The 24,575-nt window shown below is 35.2% G+C and overlaps 1 protein-coding gene across 1 annotated transcript in view; it reads right to left on the bottom strand.

Annotated features, from left to right (window-relative positions):
* Positions 1 to 24,575, bottom strand: part of ADAMTS20 (ADAM metallopeptidase with thrombospondin type 1 motif 20) — a 194,168-nt gene that overhangs the window by 111,445 nt on the left and 58,148 nt on the right. Inside the window, exons 5-7 of the mRNA XM_060026168.1 lie at positions 15,216 to 15,299; positions 14,569 to 14,693; positions 13,195 to 13,235 (exon numbers count right to left, since the gene is read on the bottom strand). Coding sequence (XP_059882151.1) covers positions 13,195 to 13,235; positions 14,569 to 14,693; positions 15,216 to 15,299 — 250 coding nt within the window. The remainder of the gene's footprint in view (positions 1 to 13,194; positions 13,236 to 14,568; positions 14,694 to 15,215; positions 15,300 to 24,575) is intronic.

The raw sequence follows: 24,575 nt of genomic DNA on the forward strand, positions 1-24,575 counted from the left end.
GATAGTAAAGATAATCCAAATACTTGGAAATAGAATGGAGAAAATACAAGAAACATTTAACAAGGACCTAGATGAACTAAAGAGCAAACAAACAATGATGAACAACACAATAAATGAAATTAAAAATTCTCTAGAAGGAATCAATAGCAGAATAACTGAGGCAGAAGAACGGATAAGTGACCTGGAAGATAAAATAGTGGAAATAACTACCACAGAGCAGAATAAAGAAAAAAGAATGAAAAGAATTGAGGACAGTCTCAGAGACCTCTGGGACAATAGTAAATGCACCAACATTCGAATTACAGGGGTCCCAGAAGAAGAAGAGAAAAAGAAAGGGTCTGAGAATATATTTGAAGAGCTTATAGTTGAAAACTTCCCTAACATGGGAAAGGAAATAGTCAATCAAGTCCTGGAAGCACAGGGAGTCCCATACAGGATAAATCCAAGGAGAAACATGCCAAGACACATATTAACCAAACTATCAAAAATTAAATACAAAGAAAAAATATTAAAAGCAGCAAGGGAAAAGCAACTAATAACATACAAGGGAACCCCCATAAGGTTAAGAGCTGATCTTTCAGCAGAAACTGCAAACCAGAAGGGAGTGGCAGGACATATTTAAAGTGATGAAAGGGAAAAACCTACAACCAAGATTACTCTACCCAGAAAGGATCTTATTCAGATTCGATGGAGAAATTAAAACCTTTAGAGACAAGCAAAAGTGAAGAGAATTCAGCACCATGAAATCAGCTTTACAACAAATGCTAAAGGAACTTCTCTAGGCAGGAAACACAAGAGAAGGAAAATATCTACAAAAACAAACCCAAAACATTTAATAAAATGGTAATATGAAAGTACATATTAATAATTACCTTAAATGTAAATGGATTAAATGCTCCAAACAAAGACACAGACTGGCTGAATGGATACAAAAAAAAGACCCATATACATGCTGTCTACAAGAGACCCACTTCAGACCTAGGGACATATATAGACTGAAAGTGAGGGGATGGAAAAATATATTCCATGTAAATTGAAATCAAAAGATAGCTGGAGTAGCAATTCTTATATCAGACAAAGTAGACTTAAAAGTAAAGACTATAGCAAGAGACAAAGAAGGACACTACATAATGATAAAGGGATCAATCCAAGAGAAGACATAACAATTGTAAATATTTATGCACCCAACATAGGAGCACCTCAATACATAAGGCAAATGCTAACAGCCATAAAAGGGGAAATTGACAGTAACACAATAATAGTAGGGGACTTTAACATCCCACTTTCACCAAAGGACAGATCATCCAAAAGGAAAATAAATAAGGAAACACAAGCTTTAAATGACACATTAAACAAGATGGGCTTAACTGATATTTATAGGACATTCCATCCAAAAACAACAGAATACACTTTCTAGTCAAATGCTGATGGAACATTCTCCAGGATAGATCATATCTTGGGTCTAATAAACCCTTGATAAATTTAAGAAAACTGAAATCGTACGAACTACCTTTTCCAACCACAATGCTATGAGACTAGATATCAATTACAGGAAAAAAACTGTAAAAAATACAAACACATGGAGGCTAAATGATATGCTATTAAACAACCAACAGATCACTGAAGAAATCAAAGAGGAAATCAAAAAATACCTAGAAACAAATGACAATGAAAACACGATGACCCAAAACCTATAGGATGCAGCAAAAGCAGTTCTAAGAGGGAAGTTTATAGAAATACAATCCTACCTTAAGAAACAGGAAACTATGAGACACTGATGAAAGAAATTAAACATGATACAAACAGATGGAAAGATATACCATGTTCTTGGATTGGAAGAATCAACATTGTGAAAATGACTACAATACCCATAGCAATATACAGATTCCACGCAATCCCTATCAAACTACCAATGGCATTTTTCACAGGGCTAGAACAAAAAATTTCACAATTTGTATGGAAACACAAAAGACTGCGAATAGCCAAAGCAATCTTGAGACAGAAAAACAGAGCGGGAGGAATCTGGCTCCCTGACTTCAGACTATACTACAAAGCGACAGTAATCAAGACAGTATGGTACCAGCACAAAAACAGAAATATAGATCAATGGAACAGGACAGAAAGCCCAGAGAAAACCCACACACATATGGTCACCTTATCTTTGATAAAGGAGACAAGAATATACAGTGGAGAAAAGACAGCCTCTTCAATAAGTGGTGCTGGGAAAAATGGACAGCTACATGTAAAAGAATGAAATTAGAACACTCCCTAATGCCATATACAAAAATAAACTCAAAATGGATTAAAGACCTAAATGTAAGGCCAGACACCATCAAACTCTTAGAGGAAACATAGGCAGAATAATCTATGACACAAATCATAGCAAGATCCTTTTTGACCCACCTCCTAGAGAAATGGAAATAAAAACAAAAATAAACAAATGGGACCTAATGAAACTTAAAAGTTTTGCATAGCAAAGGAAACCATAAAAAAGACCAAAAGACAAATCTCAGAATGGGAGAAAATATTTGGAAATGAAGCAACTGACAAAGGAGTAATCTCTAAAATATACAAGCAGCTCATGCAGCTCAAAATCAAAAAAGCTAACAGCCCAATCCAATATGGGCAGAAGACCTAAATATATGTTTCTCCAGAGAAGATATACAGATTGCCAACAAACACATGAAAAGATGCTCCACATCACTAATCATTAGGGAAATGCAAATCAAAACTACAATGAGGTATCACCTCACTCCGGTCAGAATGGCCATTATCAAAATCTCTACAAACAATAAATACTGGAGAGGGTGTAGAGAAAAGGCAACCCTCTTGTACTGTTGGTGGGAATGTAAATTGATACAGCCACTAATGGAGAACACTACGGAGGTTCCTTACAAAACTAAAAATAGAATTACCATATGACCCACCAATCCCACTACTGGGCATATACCCTGAGGAGACCATAATTCAAAAAGAGACATGTATCCCAAAGTTCACTGCAGCAGTATCTACAATAGCCAGGACATGGAAGCAACCTGAGTGTCCATCAACAGATGAATTGATAAAGAAGATGTGGCACATATACACAATAGAATATTACTCAGCCATAAAAGAAATGAAATGGATGGCCACAGAGTCTGTCATACAGAGTGAAGTAAGTCAGAAAGAGAAAAACAAATACCATATGCTAACACATATATATGGAATCTAAAAAAAAAAAATGGTTCTGATGTACCTAGAGGCAGGACAGGAATAAAGATGCAGACAGACATAGAGAATGGACTTGAGGACACAGGGAGGGGGAAGGGTAAGCTGGGATGAAGTGAGAGAGTAGTATTGACATATATACACTACTAAATGTAAAATAGATAGCTAGTGGGAAGCAGCTGCATTGCACAGGGAGATCAGCTCGATGTTTTGTGACCACCTGGTGGGGTGGGATAGGGAGGGTGGGAGGGAGATGGGAGGGGAAATGAGGGAGGGAGGGGAAATGAGGATATATGTATACATATAGCTGATTCACTTTGTTATACAGCAGAAAGTAACACAACATTGTGAAGAAATTATATTACAATAAAGATGTTAAAAAAAACTATTCTTAGCTTGTTATTTTTTTCCACATATTTTAGATGGGAAAAAAATACTAAATCTTGTATTAATACACACTATGTAGCCTTGGGCAAATTATCCTCATTTATAAAATTGAAATTATAGGTCTTACTTCATAGGTTTGTTGTGAAGACTAAATAAGTCCAATCATGTTAACCTTAATATAGTGTATGATACATAGTAGGCACTCAAATATATCAGCTATCATTATCATCACCATTACTCTTGACTTAAAGGATAATAGGAATACTTTTATTTTCACATTCTATGTTTCTAGATATCACTATGATTTATGTGCACAGGAGTGGCTGAAAACTGCAAAAAAAAGAATGGGGACCACACCACCCACTTCTACATGAATAGCCCAGAATGTCTAACATTAAATCATTAAAAAATAGTAAGATATGGCTGACATATTCATACTTAACTTTTAGTATAAAGATGTGACAAAAGGCATAGATAATATAAGAAATATAACGTATTCAATGGATTCTTCTTAGATGATTGACTCATAAAATATGTCTACAAAGTCAGAGAATAGTTTGCAAGGAGAAGAGAATGGGGTCTGTTGTAAAAATTAGAGTAGCAGGTGTCTGTTTCCACATTTGTGGAAGATTAGAGTTTCTAGACAGTCCTCCTACCACAAAGAAACAAGTCCAGTATTAAAAAGTACTTTTTTAATGAATACTGACCTCACAGTGTACAAGAACTATCAAATCCCCACACCTCCAAAACCTAACATATATTCTCTCCCTGCCCATCTCATACCTATGCACGCATGCATACATACATATAAACATTTATACCATGGGCTAAATTCTAATTGGTAAGCAATGAATAGTAGGGATAGGAATTACTCTGAGGGATAATACTGATAAAAGCAATATGATCCAGAGCTTGCTATAGGAAGTTTCAAGGTACAGGATCTGGTTCTGAATTCTCTGCCTTAAGTCAGGGACCTTGGTTAGTAACACCGTTTGGATTACAGCAAAAACAACTGAAAACGCTCTCTAGAGGAAAGCACACACTTTTTAAGTGGTCCACCACTAACCTTATGGATTAATATTAAGTAAATATGAGCTTATGATCAGAGATCACCAAACATACAAAACAACAAGTCAGCATAAGAGAAAGTTAGCAGAAATCACATATTTGGCTATCAAATGTTTAGGATATGGGAATTGTCAAAGATGGTATATAAAATTACTCCAAATAAATGTGTCAGTAAACATGAAAGGCAATTACAAATATAAGCAAATATAAAAAGAATGTAAACAAAATGAACACACAGATTTTGAATAAGAACTAACTAGGATATTTTAAATTGAAAAACTTATGTTGAACTGGAAAATTCAGAGGACAGGTGAAATATCAGATTAGATGCAGCCAAGAGAAAAATAATAAAATGCATGTTAGAGATGTTTGAATAAAGCATGAAGACAAAAAGAAATAAAAGCATGGAAAATAATTATAATAAATGTACATGGACTAACGTTGGTAGTTAAACAGACATTATTATGGATGTTATTTTTTAAATCCAATTATATGTTGTTTCCAATAAAAACACCTGAAGTAACAGGACATTGGAAAATTGAAGGAAAAGATATCTAGCAAATACTAAACAAGAAAAAGTTGGGTGCATAAATATTTACAATTGTTATATCTTCTTCTTGGATTGATCCCTTGATCATTATGTAGTGTCCTTCTTTGTCTCTTGTACTAGACTTTATTTTAAAGTCTATTTTGTCTGATATGAGAATTGCTACTCCAGCTTTCTTTTGATTTCCATTTGCATGGAATATCTTTTTCCATCCCCTCACTTTCAGTCTGTATGTGTCCCTAAGTATGAAGTGGGTCTCTTGTAGACAGCATATATATGGGTCTTGTTTTTATATCCATTCAGCCAGTCTATGCCTTTTGGTTGAAGCATTTAATCCATTTACATTTAAGGTAATTATTGATATGTATGTTCCTATTCCCATATTCTTAATTGTTTTGGGTTTGTTATTGTAGGCCTTTTCCTTCTCTTGTGTTTCTTGCCTAGAGAAGTTCCTTTAGCATTTGTTGTAAACCTGGTTTGGTGGTGCTGAACTCTCTCAGCTTTTGCTTGTCTGTAAAGGTTTTAATTTCTCCATCAAATCAGGAGCACCTCAATACATAAGGCAAATACTAACAGCCATAAGAGGGAAAATCGACAGTAACACATTCATAGTAGGGGACTTTAACACTCCACTTTCACCAATGGACAGATCATCCAAAATGAAAATCAATAAGGAAACACAAGCTTTAAATGATACATTAAACAAGATGGAGTTAATTGATATTTATAGGACATTCCATCCAAAAACAACAGAAGACACATTTTTCTCAAGTGCTCATGGAACATTCTCCAGGATAGATCACATCTTGGGTCACAAACCAAGCCTTGCTAAATTTAAGAAAACTGAAATTGTATCAAGTATCTTTTCTGACCACGCTATGAGACTAGATAGCAATTACAGGAAAAGATCTGTAAAAAATACAAACACATCGAGGCAAAACAATACACTACTTAATAACGAAGTGATCACTGAAGAAATCAAAGAGGAAATTAAAAAATACCTAGAAACAAATGACAATGGAGACACGACGACCCAAAACCTATGGGATGCAGCAAAAGCAGTTCTAAGAGGGAAGTTTATAGCAATACAACCCTACCTTAAGAAACAGGAAACATCTTGAAAAAACAATCTAAACTTCCACCTAAAGCAATTAGAGAAAGAAGAACAAGAAAACCCCAAAGTTAGCAGAAGGAAAGAAATCATAAATATCAGAACAGAAATAAATGAAAAAGAAATGAAGGAAACAATAGCAAAGATCAATAAAACTAAAAGCTGGTTCTTTGAGAAGATAAACAAAATTGATAAACATTAGCCAGACTCATCAAGAAAAAAAGGGAGAAGACTCAAATCAGTAGAATTAGAAATGAAAAAGGAGAAGTAAAACTGACATTGCAGAAATACAAAAGATCATGAGAGATCACTGCAAGCAACTCTATGTCAATAACATGGACAACCTGGAAGAAAGGGACAAATTCTTAGAAAAGCACAACCTTCTGAGACTGAATCAGGAAGAAATATAAAATATGAACAGGCCAATCACAAGCACTGAAATTGAAATTGTGATTAAAAATATTCCAACAAACAAAAGCCCAGGACCAGATGACTTCACAGGTGAATTCTATCAAACATTTAGAGAAGAGCTAACACCTATCCTTCTCAAACTCTTCCAAAACATAGCAGAGGGAGGAACACTCCCAAACTCATTCTATGAGGCCACCATCACTCTGATACCAAAACCAGACAAGGATGTCACAAAGAAAGAAAATTACAGGCCAATATCACTGATGAACATAGACGCAAAAATCCTCAACAAAATACTAGCAAACAGAATCCAACAGCACATTAAAAGGATCATACACCATGATCAAGTGGGGTTTATTCCAGGAATGCAAGGATTCTTCAATATACACAAATCAATCACTGTGATACACCATATTAAGTAATTGAAGGAGAAAAACCATATGATCATCTCAATAGATGCAGAAAAAGCTTTTGACAAAATTCAACACCCATTTATCATAAAAACCCTGCAGAAAATAGGTATAGAGGGAACTTCCCTCAACATAATAAAGGCCATAAATGACAAACCCACAGCCAACATCATCCTCAATGGTGAAAAACTGAAAGCATTTCCACTAAGATAGGAACAAGACAAGGTTGCCCACTCTCACCACTCTTATTCAACATAGTTTTGGAAGTTTTAGCCACAGCAATCAGAGAAGAAAAGGAAATAAAAGGAATCCAAACTGGAAAAGAAGAAGTAAAGCTGTCACTGTTTGCAGATGACATGATACTATACATAGAGAATCCTAAAGATGCTACCAGAAAACTACTAGAGCTAATCAATGAATTTGGTAAAGTAGCAGGATACAAAATTAATGCACAGAAATCTCTTGCATTCCTATACACTAATGATGAGAAATCTGAAAGTGAAATTAAGAAAACACTCCCATTTACCACTTCAACAAAAAGAATAAAATATCTAGGAATAAACCTACCTAAGTAGACAAAAGACCTGCATGCAGAAAATTATAAGACACTGATGAAAGAAATTAAAGATGATACAAATAGATGGAGAGATATATCATGTTCTTGGATTGGAAGAATCAATATTGTGAAAATGACTATACTACCGAAAGCAATCTACAGATTCAGTGCAATCCCTATCAAATTACCAATGGCAATTTTTATAGAACTAGAACAAAAAATCTTAAAATTTGTATGGAAACACAAAAGACCCCGAATAGCCAAAGCAGTGTTGAGGGAAAAAAACAGAGTTGGCGGAATCAGACTACCTGACTTCAGACTATACTACAAAGCTATAGTAATCAAGACAATATGGTACTGGCACAAAAACAGAAAGATAGATCAATGGAATTGGACAGAAAGCCCAGAGATAAACCCATGCACATATGGTCACCTTATCTTTGATAAAGGAGGCAGGAATATACAGTGGAGAAAGGACAGCCTCTTCAAAAAGTGGTGCTGGGAAAACTGGACAGGTACATGTAGAAGTATGAGATTAGAACACTCCCTAACACCATACACAAAAATAAGCTCAAAATGGATTAAAGACCTAAATGTAAGGCCAGAAACTGTCAAACTCTTAGAGGAAAACATAGGCAGAACACTCTATGACATAAATCACAGCAAGATCCGTTTTGACCCACCTCCTAGAGAAATGGCAATAAAAACAAAAATAAACAAATGGGACCTAACGAAACTTCAAAGCTTTTGCACAGCAAAGGAAACCATAAACAAGACCAAAAGACAACCCTCAGAATGGGAGAAAATATTTGCAAATGAAACAACTGACACAAAGGATTAATCTCCAAAACATACAAGCAGCTCATGCAGCTCAATAACAAAAAAAAACAACCCAATCCAAAAATGGGCAGAAGACCTAAATAGACATTTCTCCAGAGAAGATATACAGATTGCCAACAAACACATGAAAGAATGCTCAACATCATTAATCATTAGAGAAATGCAAATCAAAACTACAATGAGATATCATCTCACACCGGTCAGAATGGCCATCATCAAAAAATCTAGAAACAATAATTGCTGGAGAGGGTGTGCACTGTTGGTGGGAATGTGAATTGGTACAGCCACTATGGAGAACAGTATGCAGGTTCCTTAAAAAACTACAAATAGAACTACCATATGACCCAGCAATCCCACTACTGGGCATATACCCTGAGAAAAGCATAATTCAAAAAGAGTCATGTACCAAAATGTTCATTGCAGCTCTATTTACAATAGCCAGGAGATGGAAGCGACCTAAGTGTCCATCATTGGATGTATGGATAAAGAAGATGTGGCACATATATACAAAGGAATATTACTCAGCCATAAAAGAAATGAAATTAAGTTATTTGTAGTGAGGTGGATCGAGCTAGAGTCTGTCATACAGAGTGAAGTAAGTCAGAAAGAGAAGAGAAAGACAAATACCGTATGCTAACACATATATATGGAATCTAAAAAAAAAAAATGTCATGAAGAACCTAGGGGTAAGACGGGAATAAAGACACAGTCCTACTAGAGAATGGACTTGAGGATATGGGGAGGGGGAAGGGTAAGCTGTGACAAAGTGAGAGAGTGGCATGGACATATATACATTACCAAACGTAAAATAGATAGCTAGTGGGAAGCAGCCGCATAGCACAGGGAGATCAGCTCAGTGCTATGTGACCACCTAGAGTGGTGGGATAGGGAGGGTGGGAGGAAGATGTAAGAGGGAGGACATATGGGAACATATGTATATGTATAACTGATTCACTTTGTTATAAAGCAGAAACTAACACACCATTGTAAAGCAATAATACTCCAATAAAGATGTGAAAAAAAAAAAAAAAGACTTCAGAGACCTAAAAAAAAGAAAAAGTTTGGCTACTATAGTATTGCCAGACACAGCACTTTAAACATAAAGCTATACTGACTTTATTTTCTTTCAAAAGCATTATTAGAGATAAAAAAAAAGTCACTGCACAATTGTAAAAGGTTCAATTCAAACTTACATATGCCTAATAAGTTAGCCTGAAAATAGATGAAACAAAAAATTTGAATACTGTAATTGTAAAAATTATAATGTAAAATTGAAAAGGGATAGAGTAACAGAGATACATTCATGTTTCAAGTAAGTGACCTAGTAAGCAAAAAATTAGTAAATATACAGTTGATTTGAATAAGATAATCGGCAAGTTTGATTTAACAGGCATATAGAAACCTGTATACCATAGTTAAAGAATGTACATTCTGTTTAAACATACCTGAAACATTTTTTTTAACTGACCACATAATAGACCATACAGGTAATACCAAAAGATTTCAAAGAATGGGTATCGTATAGATCATGTTCTCCAACTACAGTGAAATTAAATTAGAATTTAATAAACAAAAAACAGTAAGTTTGAATATATTCATAAAATTTTAAATGCATTTCTAAATTATAAGTCAAAAAAGAAATCATGATGAATTTATACATACTTAGAATTTAGAATTTTAAATGATATGATAAATACCTATCAAAATTTGTGAGACACAATAAAATGATACCTTGAAGTAAGTCAATAGTCTTAAACAATAAAATTAGAAAAGAAAAAATCCTGGATGTTATTGAGCTAACAGTCAGTTTACATTATAAATAGAACAGCATGAGTAAATTGGAAAGAAAAGGAGAGAGAGAGAGCAGAAATTAATGAAATAAAAATGAGATTGAAAGCAAAGAGTTGATCCTTTAAAAAGACAAATGCAATAGACAATATTCCAGTGAAATTGGGCCATTATAAAGAAGTGTAAATAGATAATATCAGAAATAAAACAAGGCAGAAGTATAGCTATTGACAGAACTTAAAAGAAAGTGCTATGAGAATAATTTAAGCTAATTAATTTTACTACTACTAAAAGAAATGGTCAGATATCTAGAAAAACACACTTTTTAAAATACCTTCAAAAAGATTTTTTTAAAAGTCTGATTACCGTTGGAAAAATCAAATAGTTAAATATCTTTCCACAAAGGAAAGATGAAACCCAGATGGTTTTCTAGGTGGGATCTCCCATGCTTTCAAGATATAGATCATTCCAACATTATATAAAATCTTCCAGAGAATGCGAAAAGAAATAATACACTTCCAACAAATTCTGTATGGTGAATAAAACCTTGGTATCAAAATTAGACAAATATAATCAAAGGAAGATCATTTCACTCCTGAAAATATATGCATGGAATGGAATCTAGTAGTGTGTTTAAAAAAAAAAGGAAAAACCTTGATCAAGTTTGGTTTAGTGTTACAAAACTCATAAAAGGAATTCACAGGATTAAATTAATTGTACGATTTCAATATCTGCAAAATTTTTTAATAAAAAAGCATACATTTTTTAAGTCTCAGAAAACTATGATGATAAGTTTATCTGCCAAGAACCTATGTCAAATATTATTCCTTTCAAAATCCAGGATAAAAGGCTACCATCATCATTTCTATTCAACATTCGACAAGGTTTTTGTCTTGCTTTAAGACAAAAGAAAGAAAAAGAGAAAAACGAGAGAAAGTTATAAGGATTGAAGAAGAGGGGGAATAATAGCCATAATTCACAAGTGATATAAATATCCACAGGTAAATTATAAGGATTAGTTAGAGTAATGAATCAGGTGGCTAGATTTAAAATCAATAATCCAAATAATCTAATGCATTTCTCTCAATCAACATCATAGACCATACACTAATAAAAGAGGTAAATGAAAGTTGTGCATGACCAGCTTTGAAAGAAAATATTATATACTACTGAAAGAAATTTTTAAAAGACCTTCATAAATAGACAGATAATTGTTTTATAATTACTTGACATGCTTGTCTAAAATTTTTATGGAAGAGTAAAGGTCCAAGAATAGCCAAAATACTCTTGAAGAAAATTAGATGGAGTTATATATCCTATGAATTATGATGATTTATTATATAGCTATAAAATTTCAACTAATGTGAAATTGGCACATGGACTAAATAAAAAGTATTGATTAATGAAACAGCGGGATGATTTGCACATACCAGTGCAAACAGAAACTTTATATACGGCATTGCAGATTCTAATGAAAGGAGGTAAACTAGTCAATGCGTGATCTGAGGAAACTGGACATTCACAGAGAAAAGGAACTTACAAAACTAGATCCCTATGTGATACCACATCAAAAAAATTATGCCAAATGGTTTAGAGATTTAAATGTGAAAAGACAAATTTTTAAATATTTACAAGGAAACAGGATAATACACTCAGACTTTTGAGCTACAGAAGGCTCAGAAGGCTATAATTTCTTTAATAAGATACAAAATTGCTAAACCTAAAGTTATAAATTCAGCTACAGCATACATTTTCACACACACAAAACAATTAACACTAAGGAACAAATTATTAACAGATATTTACAATACATATAAACCAAAAAGGGTTTGGTATCAAGAAGTTATAAAGAACATTAAAAGGCAGTAAGAAAATGAAAAATACCACAGCAGAAAAATAAGGCAATGTTTTCTTCATTTCTTTCATTCCTCTCCAAAAAGGAAATATAAATGACCAGTAAATGTATAAAAAGACGTCCAAACTCATTAGTGACCAGGGAACTGAAAATTATTGCTATAATGAAATATATTAAATTTAGATTGGCAAAAATGAGAAATTTGAAGATCCTGGTATTAATAGTGACATAATCAAAACAAATGCTTATACACTATTGATTAAAGGTATAAATTGGTACCACTTTAGAAAATAATTTGGTATTTCTTATAAAGTTAAACATAAGCACATTTAGTGGCATGCAATTCTAACCATAGGAATATACCTTAGCTCTTATAATAAAGTTCATAATAGAAAACAGCTGGAATCAGCCCAAATATTCACTGACAGGATATAGATATGTGAACTGTGGATGAAATATTGTACAGCAGTGAAAATGCACGAACTAAAGCTCAAAAATAAGCATAATCAAGCAATTTCTTTTAGGAATATATACATATACAATAAAACTATTTTTCAAAAGATGGAAGGAACTGCCACATACAAAATTCATGCTATTGGTTACCTCTTGGGGAAGTGCAAGGGAGAGAATAAGGACTTAGCACAGGCCATAGAACAGTACTGATAAATTTCTAATTCTTAAATCTGGTGGTGGATTCATGACTGCTCTTTTTTTTTTTTTGCTTTAAATTTGCATATAAGTTTTTATGTACTATTTTGTATGGATCAAATATTACACAATAAAACACTTTAAAATGCCAAGCTCTGCATAGCACTTGATATTTAGAAATTAATTGGTACATAAATATTAGCTCTTATTATTCTTTAAAACAGAGCAGAATCAAATAATAGTGACACTAACCATTATTAATAATCAAAATGATTGTGTAAATTAAAAGGAAGATAATCGAAACATCATTTTAAATAATTCAGTAAACAATTATACAAGCTATATTTTATTTACCAAATAACTTACCTAATGTGTCACATTTCTCTCTAGCTCCACAAATGTCTTCCCTTAAAACAAAAGATTTTGAAGCATTTTCAGAAAATGTTTTTGCAACATGTCAAAACAAAGATAAAGAAGCTTTAACTATGACATGACTATTACCCTAAACCTAGAGTAATACACCATTTTTGCATATCAATAAGCAATAGGTGCTATATAAAAGTGATTGCTGTGAACAGCTGAAGTTTAACCAAGTTCAATGAAAAGCTTTCTAAGTGTATTTTTCTCCTCTCTGCCTTTATTTATGCAGTAGTATATGTAATATACTCTTGATGTTTCAATGCCTTTATGAACTTCAGCTATTATTCTCAGCTGCAAAATAATGATGTTCTCAGATGTTACCAAGTTGCTTAAATTTTTTCCTTCTTAAATTATTTAGTCCTTAAACATTCATTATGACAGTTCTCTAGTCTCCTTCCTCATGGTCTCCTCTTACAGCCCTTTTCCTCCCTCCCATCATTAATCTGTTATCTTCAGTCTTTGCTGCTTGGCCTCTAACTATAACCCAGGGCAGTACCATGGATTGGTAATAGAATACTCTGTATAAATTTGAGTCAATTCTGTTTTAGTTTAGAAAAGAAATAAAGCACATGGACAATCCGTCAGCTGTTTTACATGGACTAAAGGTTTTCATTTCAGGGTTCTAGAAAGCCAAAATTTCTCTGAGTCTGACCCTCAAGTAAAAGATTTTTCCCCCTTGGCCAAGCAACCAACCGAAACAAACAACAAACTCAGGATCTAAATATTCTGGTAGCATGACCGTTGCTGAAATAAAGATGTGAATTAACAATGTATAGTGGTACATGTAAAATGGATACTCATTTTATAATAGCAGCAGCTGCATATAAGTAAATAGGTTTGAGAAAAACCCTAGCAAAAGCAGCCCGGTAATTAAGTCATGCGTTGAGCATCAAAACAAGGAGCAGATAGATATTTTTAAGTATAGGGCATCCAAAATAAATTCAAAGGCTTTCTTTTACAAGTGATTTAAAGGTCAAGTTAGGGAAGAAACAAAACATGTTCTCAGTTCCATAACTATATTAATTTCCAAGTAATTTTCCTAATTCTTACTCTGTCACTAATATAATAAGGAAATTATCTTGTTTATGTCAAACCATTACTTAGCAACCTAACGTTGCTAATTTCCTAAGGAATCAGGCCAGTGTTCTGGTCTGAAAAAAACAGAATGCTTTCATTCAATGGTATCTTTTGTAATACAAGTTCTCACAGAACGTTTCTATGTATTATCGATAAAGAATTATCGTAAGAAGAAGTACTGGTGATCACGCAGGAGATAAAGGATAAACAATTTCATTGCAAGCGTTATTTCTAGAACTGTACCTAGTGATAAGAACAGCAGTATCATGGTGGGATGGGTGGGCATCATCTAGAACATTCTGAGTTTGCTGCCATAAACAGAAGTTGCGTAACGTGGTAGCCGCATTAAAACTGATGACTGGTCCTTCCTACACACAAAAAATCAGCAATTTAACATTACGTCAAAACATTCATGGCCTTTTTCCTTCCAAGCCTGTCAATGTTTATGCAATTCATTAAATAGCATTTTCACAGGCAAAGGAAGAAGTGGTATCATCTCTCCCTCATATCTAAAACATATTTCAGCAATACTTAAAACACTGTGATCAAAACACAAAAATTAGACCTTCCAAAATTTGGGATTGAAAAGCTAACTTCTGAAAATTACTATATTTTAAATTTTTCAACAGTAGGATTATAAAAGTGAATACCTCAATGTTTTCAACCTTAAATTTTTAAATTGTTTATTAATTTTTGTTACTTCCTCTGTTGTCATTCCATTTTGTTTCCATCACGACAGAAAAAGTTAACCCCACTCCTTTTCAAATCAAGTTTTGTAATATACATTTTTAAAATATCTCATTTCTAATAAGGGTTTTAATGATCTCTCTATATATTCCCGCTAAGAGCCTACTACAGCTAGGATTACTACTTTTAGAACTGTTTCTTACCTGTTCATCATGAATTATAACTAATTTTACAATTACTATATTTATAAGATTTCCAATACTTGAGTCCTTGTAGATCGCTGCAACCTGCAAGGAAAAAAATATAAGATTAGATGCCTAAAATGAACACCTTTTCTCAAAAAGTAAATTGAAACCAGTCTGAGCCAGAGCATCAATTCTCCAATTTAGCTGCACACTGGAATCTCCTAGGGAGCTTTTCACAAATCCCTAAGCTCACGCCACATCCCTTATCAATTAAATCAGAATCTTAAGGGTTGCGACCCAGGCATCAGCATCTTTTAAAATTCCCTGGCTTTTTAATGATTCCAATGTGAAGCCAAGTTTGAGAAACAGTATCTTAAATCTTGCTACTGAGATTCACTCATTGATCAGCAGCATTTGTATCACCTAGAGCTGATTAGAAATAAGGAATCTCAGGCCCCACCCTGGACAGGTGAGTCAGAATCTGTATTTTAACAAGATCCTCAAGTGATCTGAACACGCATTAGAGCTTGGAAAATACTGTTCTACATGATTCAGCAAAAAATTCACTACATTCTGTGTCACAATCCACAATTTATGTGTCCACAATACACCATAAAAATAAATATAGGGGGCTTCCCTGGTGGCGCAGTGGTTGAGAGTCCGCCTGCCGATGCAGGGGACACGGGTTCGTGCCCCGGTCTGGGAAGATCCCACATGCCACGGAGCGGCTGGGCCCGTGAGCCATGGCCGCTGAGCCTGCGCGTCCAGAGCCTGTGCTCCGCAATGGGAGAGGCCACAACAGTGAGAGGCCCGCGTACCGCAAAAAAAAAAATAAAATAAAAACAAGGTCATCTTGCTCATTTAATTGTATGCACCTCCTATTGTTTTATGTACTGACCTTTATAATCTATGTGCTCACACTCTATACATACATACCTTTTATAATATTTGGATATTCAGAGGTGCTTTTATTGAATAACTATTCAATTAAGCTGAATTGTGAATCAGGCAGATGAATGACCAGAAGGCCCACGTGTTACTTCAGAGGCTTTCCCAGTTAGCATGCACAACATGCTTCTCTTATTCCTAAAAGTACCACCCCATATTAGGTCACCATAATGGTAGGGTATCCATGTTTGCTACTTCCTCATAAACACATAACTAGAAATAATATTTACTGAATGTTTACTATGTTTGTGATGTGATCTAAGTTTAAATGTATTAATTCATTTAGTAATTCTCACAACAAATCCTATGAGCTAGAAACTATTGTATCCATTTTACGGATGAGAAAACTAAGGTACAGAGAAGTTAAGTAACGGACTCAAGGTTAGGTGGCTGGTAAGCAACAGAACAATTTCCATCCAAGGCAGTCTAGCTTCAGCTCTGACTACTTTATCTGATCTTATGGAGCTTCAGCATTCTACCCTAAGTATTTCCTAATTAGCTCTTGGTACAAAAGTTATTTCAGAACCCTGATGTGGTTCATGCCCTAGCCCCTGACACTGTCCTGCTATAGTCACTTGAGCATGGCCTCAGAAGTCCTACATAGTCAGGAGACCTGGGTTTTAGTTCTAGCTCTTATCAGTTACAAGCCCGTTGTCTAACTCTAGAAATGGATGTATCTACTTTTTGGCTCAATACCACAACTACACTGAGGCACTGAGCACCCTCCGTCACAGTGCCCTGGTGTGCCGGATTAGTATTTACCAGATGCTGTTGGGGAAGGGGTGTGAGAACGTTGGTTTTAAAGAACAAAATCATTCCACAGTTTGAGAAAAGTTGAGTAAAAAAATTAAACAGATGCCTTCATGGAGTCTTGAATAGGCTAACATATATGCATAAATATTAAATCTACAAGAGAGGTATTACATGCAGCATATCACACAACTACTTGGCCAAGTCCTCTCTTCCCTTTCATGGAACATGCCGAAGGACGAGTATCGCATCCCAGACTACACTGTAGGAACTGCTAGATTAGATTTGTAAGGTAGCTTTTGTTTTATAAAATCATGGAATATTGTTAAATTTTACTGTAATCACTCCACTTTAGAGTGCTATATATTAGAACTTTTATTGATCCAGTTAAAATGTATTCAATCTTTTATTCTTTTTTTATCTTTTAAAAAATTTTTATTTCATTTATTTTTTTATACAGCAGGTTCTTATTAGGTATCCATTTTATACATATTAGTGTGTATCTGTCAATCCCAACCTCCCAATTTATCCCACTACCACCCCCACCACCAGTTCCCCCTTAATGTCCATACGTTTGTTCTCTACATCTGTGTCTCTATTTCTGTCCTGCAAACTGGTTCATCTGTACCATTTTTCTAGGTTCCACGTATATGAGTTAATGTACGATATTTGTTTTTCTCTTTCTGACTTACTTCAGTCTGTATGATAGTCTCTAGATCCATCCACATCTCTACAAATGACCCAGTTTCATTCCTTTTTATGGCTGAGTAATATTCCATTGTACACATGTATCACATCTTCTTTATCCATTCATCTGTGAATGGACACTTAGGTTCCTTCCATGACCTGGCTATTGTCAATAGTGCTGCAATGAACATTGGGGTGCATGTGTCTTTTTGAATTATGTTTTTTTCTGGGAATATGCCCAGTAGTGTGATTGCTGGGTCATATGATAATTCTATTTTTAGTTTTTTAAGGAACCTCCATACTGTTCTCCATAGTGGCTGTATCAATTTACATTCTCACCAACAGTGCAAGAGGGTTCCCTTTTCTCCACACCCTCTCCAGCATTTGTTGTTTGTAGATTTTCTGATGATGCCCATTCTAACTGGTGTGAGGTGATAACTCCCCGTAGTTTTGATTTGCATTTCTCTAACAATTAGTGATGTTGAGAGGGTTTCATGTGTTTCTTGGCCATCTGTATGTCTTCTTTGGAGAAATGTCTATTTAGGTCTTCTGCCCATTTTTTTGTTTGTTTTGTGGTTTTTTTTGTTTTTTGTTTTTTGTGGTACGTGGGCCTCTCACTGTTGCGGCCTCTCCCGCTGCGGAGCACAGGATCCGAACGCGCAGGCCCAGCGACCACGGCTCATGGGCCCAGCTGCTCCGTGGCATGTGGGATCCTCCCGGACCGGGGCACAAACCTGTGTCCCCTGCATCGGCAGGCGGACTCTCAACCACTGCGCAACCAGGGAAGCCCTGTAAAAACTTTTAAGTATCATTAGATCCCATTTGGTTATTTTTGCTTTTATTTCCATTACTCTAGTTGGTGGATCAAAAAGAGATCTTGCTGTGATTTATGTCAAAGAGTGTCCTTCCTATGTTTTCCTCTAAGAGTTTTATACTGTCCACTCTTACATTTAGTTCTCTAATCCATTTTGAGTTTATTTTTGTGTATGGTGTTAGGGAGTGTTCTAATTTCATTCTTTTACATGTAGCTGTCTGGTTTTCCCAGCACCACTTATTGAAGAGACTGTCATTTCTCCATTCTTGCCTGCTTTGTCATAGATTAGTTGACCACAGGTGCGTGGGTTTATCTCTGGGCTTTCTATCCTGTTCCATTAACCTATACTTCTGTTTTTGTGCCATTACCATATTGTCTTGATTACTGTAGCTTTGTAGTATAGTCTGAAGTCAGGGAGTCTGATTCCGCCAGCTCCGGTTTTTTCCCTTAAGACTTCTTTGGCTATTCGGGGTCTTTTGTGTCTCCATACAAATTTTAAGATTTTTTGTTCTAGTTCTGTAAAAATTGCCATTGGTAGTTTGATAGGGATTGCATTGAATCTGTAGATTGCTTTCGGCAGTATAGTCATTTTCACAATATTGATTCTTCCAATCCAAGAACACGGTATTTCTCTCCATCTATTTGTATCATCTTTAATTTCTTTCAGCAGTGTCTTATAGTTTTCTGCATACAGGCCTTTTGTCTCCTTAGGTAGGTTTATTCCTAGGTATTTTGTTCTGTTTGTTGCAATGGTAAATGGGAGTGTTTCCTTAATTTCTCTTTCAGATTTTTCACCATTTGTGTATAGGAATGCAAGAGATTTCTGTGCATTAATTCTGTATCCTGCAACTTTACCAGATTCATTGATTAGCTCTAGGAGTTTTCTGGTGGCATCTTTAGGATTCTCTATGTATAGTATCATGTCATCTGCAAACAGTGACAGCTTTACTTCTTTTCCAATTTGTATTCCTTTTATTTCTTTTTCTTCTCTCATTGCTGTGGTAAAACTTCCAAACTATGTTGAATAAGAGTGGTGAGAGTGGGCACCTTTGTCTTGTTACTGATCTTCGAGGAAATACTTTCAGTTTTTCACCATTGACAATGATATTTCCTGTGGGTTTGTCATATATGGCCTTTATTATGTTGAGGTAGGTTCCCTCTATGACCACTTTCTGGAGATTTTTTATCATAAATGGGTGTTGAATTTTGTCAAAAGCTTTTTCTGCATCTATTGAGATGATCATATGGTTTTATTCAATTTGTTAATATGGTGTATCACAGTGATTGATTTGTGTATATTGAAGAATCCTTGCATCCCTCAGATAAATCCCACTTGATCATGGTGCATGATCCTTTTAATGTGTTGTTGGATTCTGTCTCCTAGGATTTTGTTGAGGATTTTTGCATCTATATTCATCAGTGATATTGGTCTGTAATTTTCTTTTTTTGTAGTATCCTTCTCTGGTTTTGGTATCAGGGTGATGGTGGCCTCACGGATGAGTTGGGAGTGTTCCTTCCTCTTCAATTTTTTGGAAGAGTTTGAGAAGCATGGGTATTTGCTCTTCTCTAAATGTTTGATAGAGGTCACCTGTGAAGTCAACTGGTCCTTGACTTTTGTTTGTTGGAAGATTTTTAATCACAGTTTCAATTTCATTACTGGTGATTGGTCTGTTCATATTTTCTATTTCTTCCTGGTTCAGTCTTGGAAGGTTATACCGCTGTACGAATTTGTCCATTTCTTCCAGGTTGTCCATTTTATTGGCATAGAGTTGCTTGTAGTAGTCTCAGGATGGTGTGTATTACTGCAGTTTCTGTTATAACTTCTCCTTTTTCATTTCTAATTTTACTGATTTGAGTCCTCTCCCTCTTTTTCTTGATGAATCTGGCTAATGGTTTATCAGTTTTGTTTATCTTCTCCAAGAACAAGCTTTTAGTTTTATTGATCTATTGTTTTCTTTGTTTCTATTTCATTTATTTCTGCTCTGATCTTTATGATTTCTTTCCTTCAGCTAACTTTGGGTTTTGTTTGTTCTTCTTTCTCTAGTTCCTTTAGGTGTAAGGTTAGATTGTTTGAGATTTTTCTTGTTTCTTAAGGTAGGCTTGTATTTCTATAAACTTCCCTCTTAGAACTGCTGTTGCTGCATCCACAGATTTTGGATCATCATGTTTCCATTGTAATTTGTCTCCAGGTATTTTCTGATTTCCTCTTTGATTTCTTCAGTGAGCTTGGGTATTTAGTAACGTATTGTTTAGCCTCCATGTCTTTATGTTTTTTTATGTTTTTTTCCCTGTAATTCATTTCTAATCTCATAGTGTTGTGGTCAGAAAAGATGCTTGATATGATTTCAATTTTCTTAATTTACTAAGGTTTTATTTGTGATCCAAGATGTGATCTATCCTGGAGAATGTTCCATGTGCACTTGAAAAAAAAGTGTAATCTGCTGTTTTTGGATGGAATGTCCTATAAATATCAACTACATCTAGCTGATCTATTGTGTCATTTAAAGCTTGTGTTTCCTTATTAATTCTCTGTTTGGATGATCTGTCCATTGGTGTAAGTGAGGTGTTAAAGTCCCCCACTATTATTGTGTTACTGTTGATTTCCTCTTTTATAGCTGTTAGCAGTTGCCTTATGTATTGAAGTGCTCCTATGTTGGGTGCATATATATCTATAATTGTTATATCTTCTTCTTGGATTGATCCCTTGATCATTATGTAGTGTCCTTCCTTGTCTCTTGTAACATTCTTTATTTTAAACTCGATTTTATCTGATATGAGTATTGCTACTCCAGCTTTCTTTTGATTTCCATTTGCACAGAATGTGTTTTTCCATCCCCTCACTTTCAGTCTGTACGCGTCCCTAGGTCTGTAGTGGGTCTCTTGTAGACAGCATATATATGGGTCTTGTTTTTGTATCCATTCAGCGAGACTGTGTCTTTTGGTTGGAGCATTTAATCCATTCAGGTTTAAGGTAATTATCGACATGTATGTTCCTATGACCATTTTCTTAATTGTTATGGGTTTGTTTTTGCAGGTCCTTTTCATCTCTTGTGTCTCCCACTTAGAGAAGTTCCTTTAGCATTTGTTGTAGAGCTGGTTTGGTGGTGCTGAATTCTCTTAGCTTTTGCTTGTCTGTAAAGCTTTTTATTTCTCTGTCGAATCTGAATGAGGTCCTTGCCGGGTAGAGTAACCTTGGTTGTAGGTTATTCCCTTTCATCATTTTAAATATATCATGCCATTCCCTTCTGGCTTGTAGAGTTTCTGCTGAGAAATCAGCTGTTAATTTTATAGGGGTTCCCTTGTATGTTATTTGCCATTTTTCCCTTGTTGCTTTGAATAATTTTTGTCTTTAATTTTTGTCAATTTTATTACTATGTGTCTCCATGTGTTTCTCCTTGGGTTTATCCTGCCTGGGACTCTCTGCACTTCCTGGATTTTGGTGGCTATTTCCTTTCCCATGTTAGGGAAGTTTTCGACTATAATCTCTTCAAATATTTGCTCAGGTCCTTTCTCTCTCTCTTCTCCTTCTGGGACCCCTATAATGTGAATGTTGTTGCATTTAATGTTGTCCCAAAGGTCTCTTAGACTGTCTTCATTTCTTTTCATTCTTTTTTCCTTATTCTGTTCCGTGGCAGTGAATTCCACCATTTTGCCTTTCAGGTCACTTCTCCATTCTTCTGCCTCAGTTATTCTGCTATTGATTCCCTCTAGTGTAGTTTTCATTTCAGTTATTGTATTGTTCATCTCTGTTTGTTTGTTCTTTAATTCTTCTAGGTGTTTGTTCTTTAATTCTTCTAGGTTTTTGTTAAACATTTCTTGCACCTTCTCAATCTTTGCCTCCATTCTTTTTCCGAGGTCCTGGATCATCTTCACTATCATTATTCTGAATTCTTTTTCTGCAAGGTTGCCTATCTCCACTTCATTTAGTTGTTCTTCTGGGGTTTTATCTTGTTCCTTTGCCTGGTACATAGTCCTCTGCCTTTTCATGTTGTCTATCTTTTTGTGAATGCGTTTTTTGTTCCAGAGGCTGCAGGATTGTAGTTCTTCTTGCTTCTGCTGTCTGCCCTCTGGTGGATGAGGCTATCTAAGAGGCTTGTGCAAGTTTCCTGATGGGAGCGACTGGTGGTGGGTGGAGCTGGCTGTTTCTCTGGTGGGCAGAGCTCAGTAAAAGTTTAATCTGCTTGCCTGCTGATGGGTGGGGTTGGGTTCCCTCCCTGTTGGTTTGGCCTGAGGACAACACTGGAGCTTACCCAGCTCTTTGGTGGGGCTAATGGTGGACTCTGGGAGGGTTCATGCCAAGAAGTACTTCCCAGAACTTCTGCTGCCAGTGTCCTTGTTCTCACAGTGAGCCACAGCCACCCCCACGCCTCTGCAGGAGACCCTCCAACAAGAGCAGGTAGGTCTTGTTCAGTCTCCTATGGGGTCACTGCTCCTTCCCCTGGGTCCCGATGCTCACACTACTTTGTGTGTGCCCTCCAAGAGTGGAGTCTCTGTTTCCCCCAGTCCTGTCGAAGTCCTGCAGTCAAATCCTCCTAGCCTTCAAAGTCTGATTCTCTAGGAATTCTTCTCCCATTTCCGGACCCCCAGGTTGGGAAGCCTGACATGGGGCTCAGAGCCTTCACTCCAGTTGGTGGACTTCTGTGGTATTAAGTGTTCTCCAGTTTGTCAGTCACCCACCCAGCAGTTTTATTTTGATTGTGCCCCTCTTACCAGCTCATTGTGGCTTCTCCTTTGTCTTTGGATGTGGGGTATCTCTTTTGTTGAGTTCCAGTGTCTTCCTGTCGATGATTGTTCAGCAGTTAGTTGTGATTCTGGTGCTCCCGCAAGAGAGAGTGAGTGCATGTCCTTCTACTCTTCCATCTTGAACCAATCCCCCAATCTTTTATTCTTTAAGTATTTGTTTCCCTGGCATATAGAATTCATATTGCTTTATAGTAGGTCTCATAAAATAGTAAACATTAATTCATAATTAGCAAAAGGAAAAGAAATGGTATGAATTGTTTAAATAGTTTAAGAAAATCCTAGGCAAAATAAAGTTCATGCAAAGCATGAAACAAATTATGTCGCTAGTAACTGACCAACTATTTTGAAATAATTTCCAAATAGTGCTTCAGCAAATGTTCATACATGGCATGTTTAGAGACTACCTTTTTTATTATTTTAGCCATTTTTTAAAATTAAGATAATTGACATATATCATTGTATTAGTTTTAGGTGTACAATGATTTGATATATGTACATATTGCAAAACAACCACTACAATAAGTTTGGTTAACATCTATCACCATGCATAGTTGCAATTTTTTTGGTTATGTTAAGAACTTTTCAGATCTACTCTCTTAGCAACTTTCAAATATACAATACAGCATTGTTAACTGTAGTCATCATGCTGTACATTACATCCCCAGGAGTAATTTATCTTATAACTGTATATTTGTACCCTCTGACCACCTTCACCTTCAAAGTCATCTGTAAAGAACTGATTTTAACAAAGTGAACACATTTTGCTTACAGAGACCATTACTCTTATTAGAAAGATGTTTTCGTTTTTAAGTTAGAAAATGACATTCTGCATATGCACAAAGTAAATATGTGCAAAGAATTAAGAACAGGTAGAGCACTGAGTTGAAGGGAAAGGTAACATAAATGGTTGAACATAAAGTACGAAAATAAATCATTAGTTTTTATTTTAGTGTGTTTGAAAATTTTCCCCATCCTAAATAACATCAGTAAAAGCAACTCAAAGAATTGAAAGCAATGATATTAAGTCAGTGTAATGTAGGTTAGGCTTTCTAGTTGATAAGTGTCTCTAATAGCAATTGTGTTTTAATAAATAGGGCTAATTCCTGAGAATCAAATGATGCTCTTGAAATTTACATTATTAAATCTGTAGCAAGGTGAATAGCATCAAGTCAAAACTTTGTAAACCGGAAGGAATGTGGAGTTTTCTGACACAGTAAGTATTTCCAAGATTAATTAAACAGTAAGTCATTGCATATCAAAATAAATCTGTTGAAAAAATAATAATGCATGTAAAATTACATTTTAACCTGATCATGTCACCCAAATTTTCTAAGGATAAAATTTTTGGAATAGCAAATAATTGAACATCTTTGCTCATTTAACACACACTTTTTCCATTACATATACTATACACCACATATGTGCTCTTCCCAGCT

Source organism: Delphinus delphis, chromosome 11, assembly GCF_949987515.2.
Source record: "Delphinus delphis chromosome 11, mDelDel1.2, whole genome shotgun sequence".
NCBI classification, from domain to species: Eukaryota; Metazoa; Chordata; class Mammalia; order Artiodactyla; family Delphinidae; genus Delphinus; species Delphinus delphis.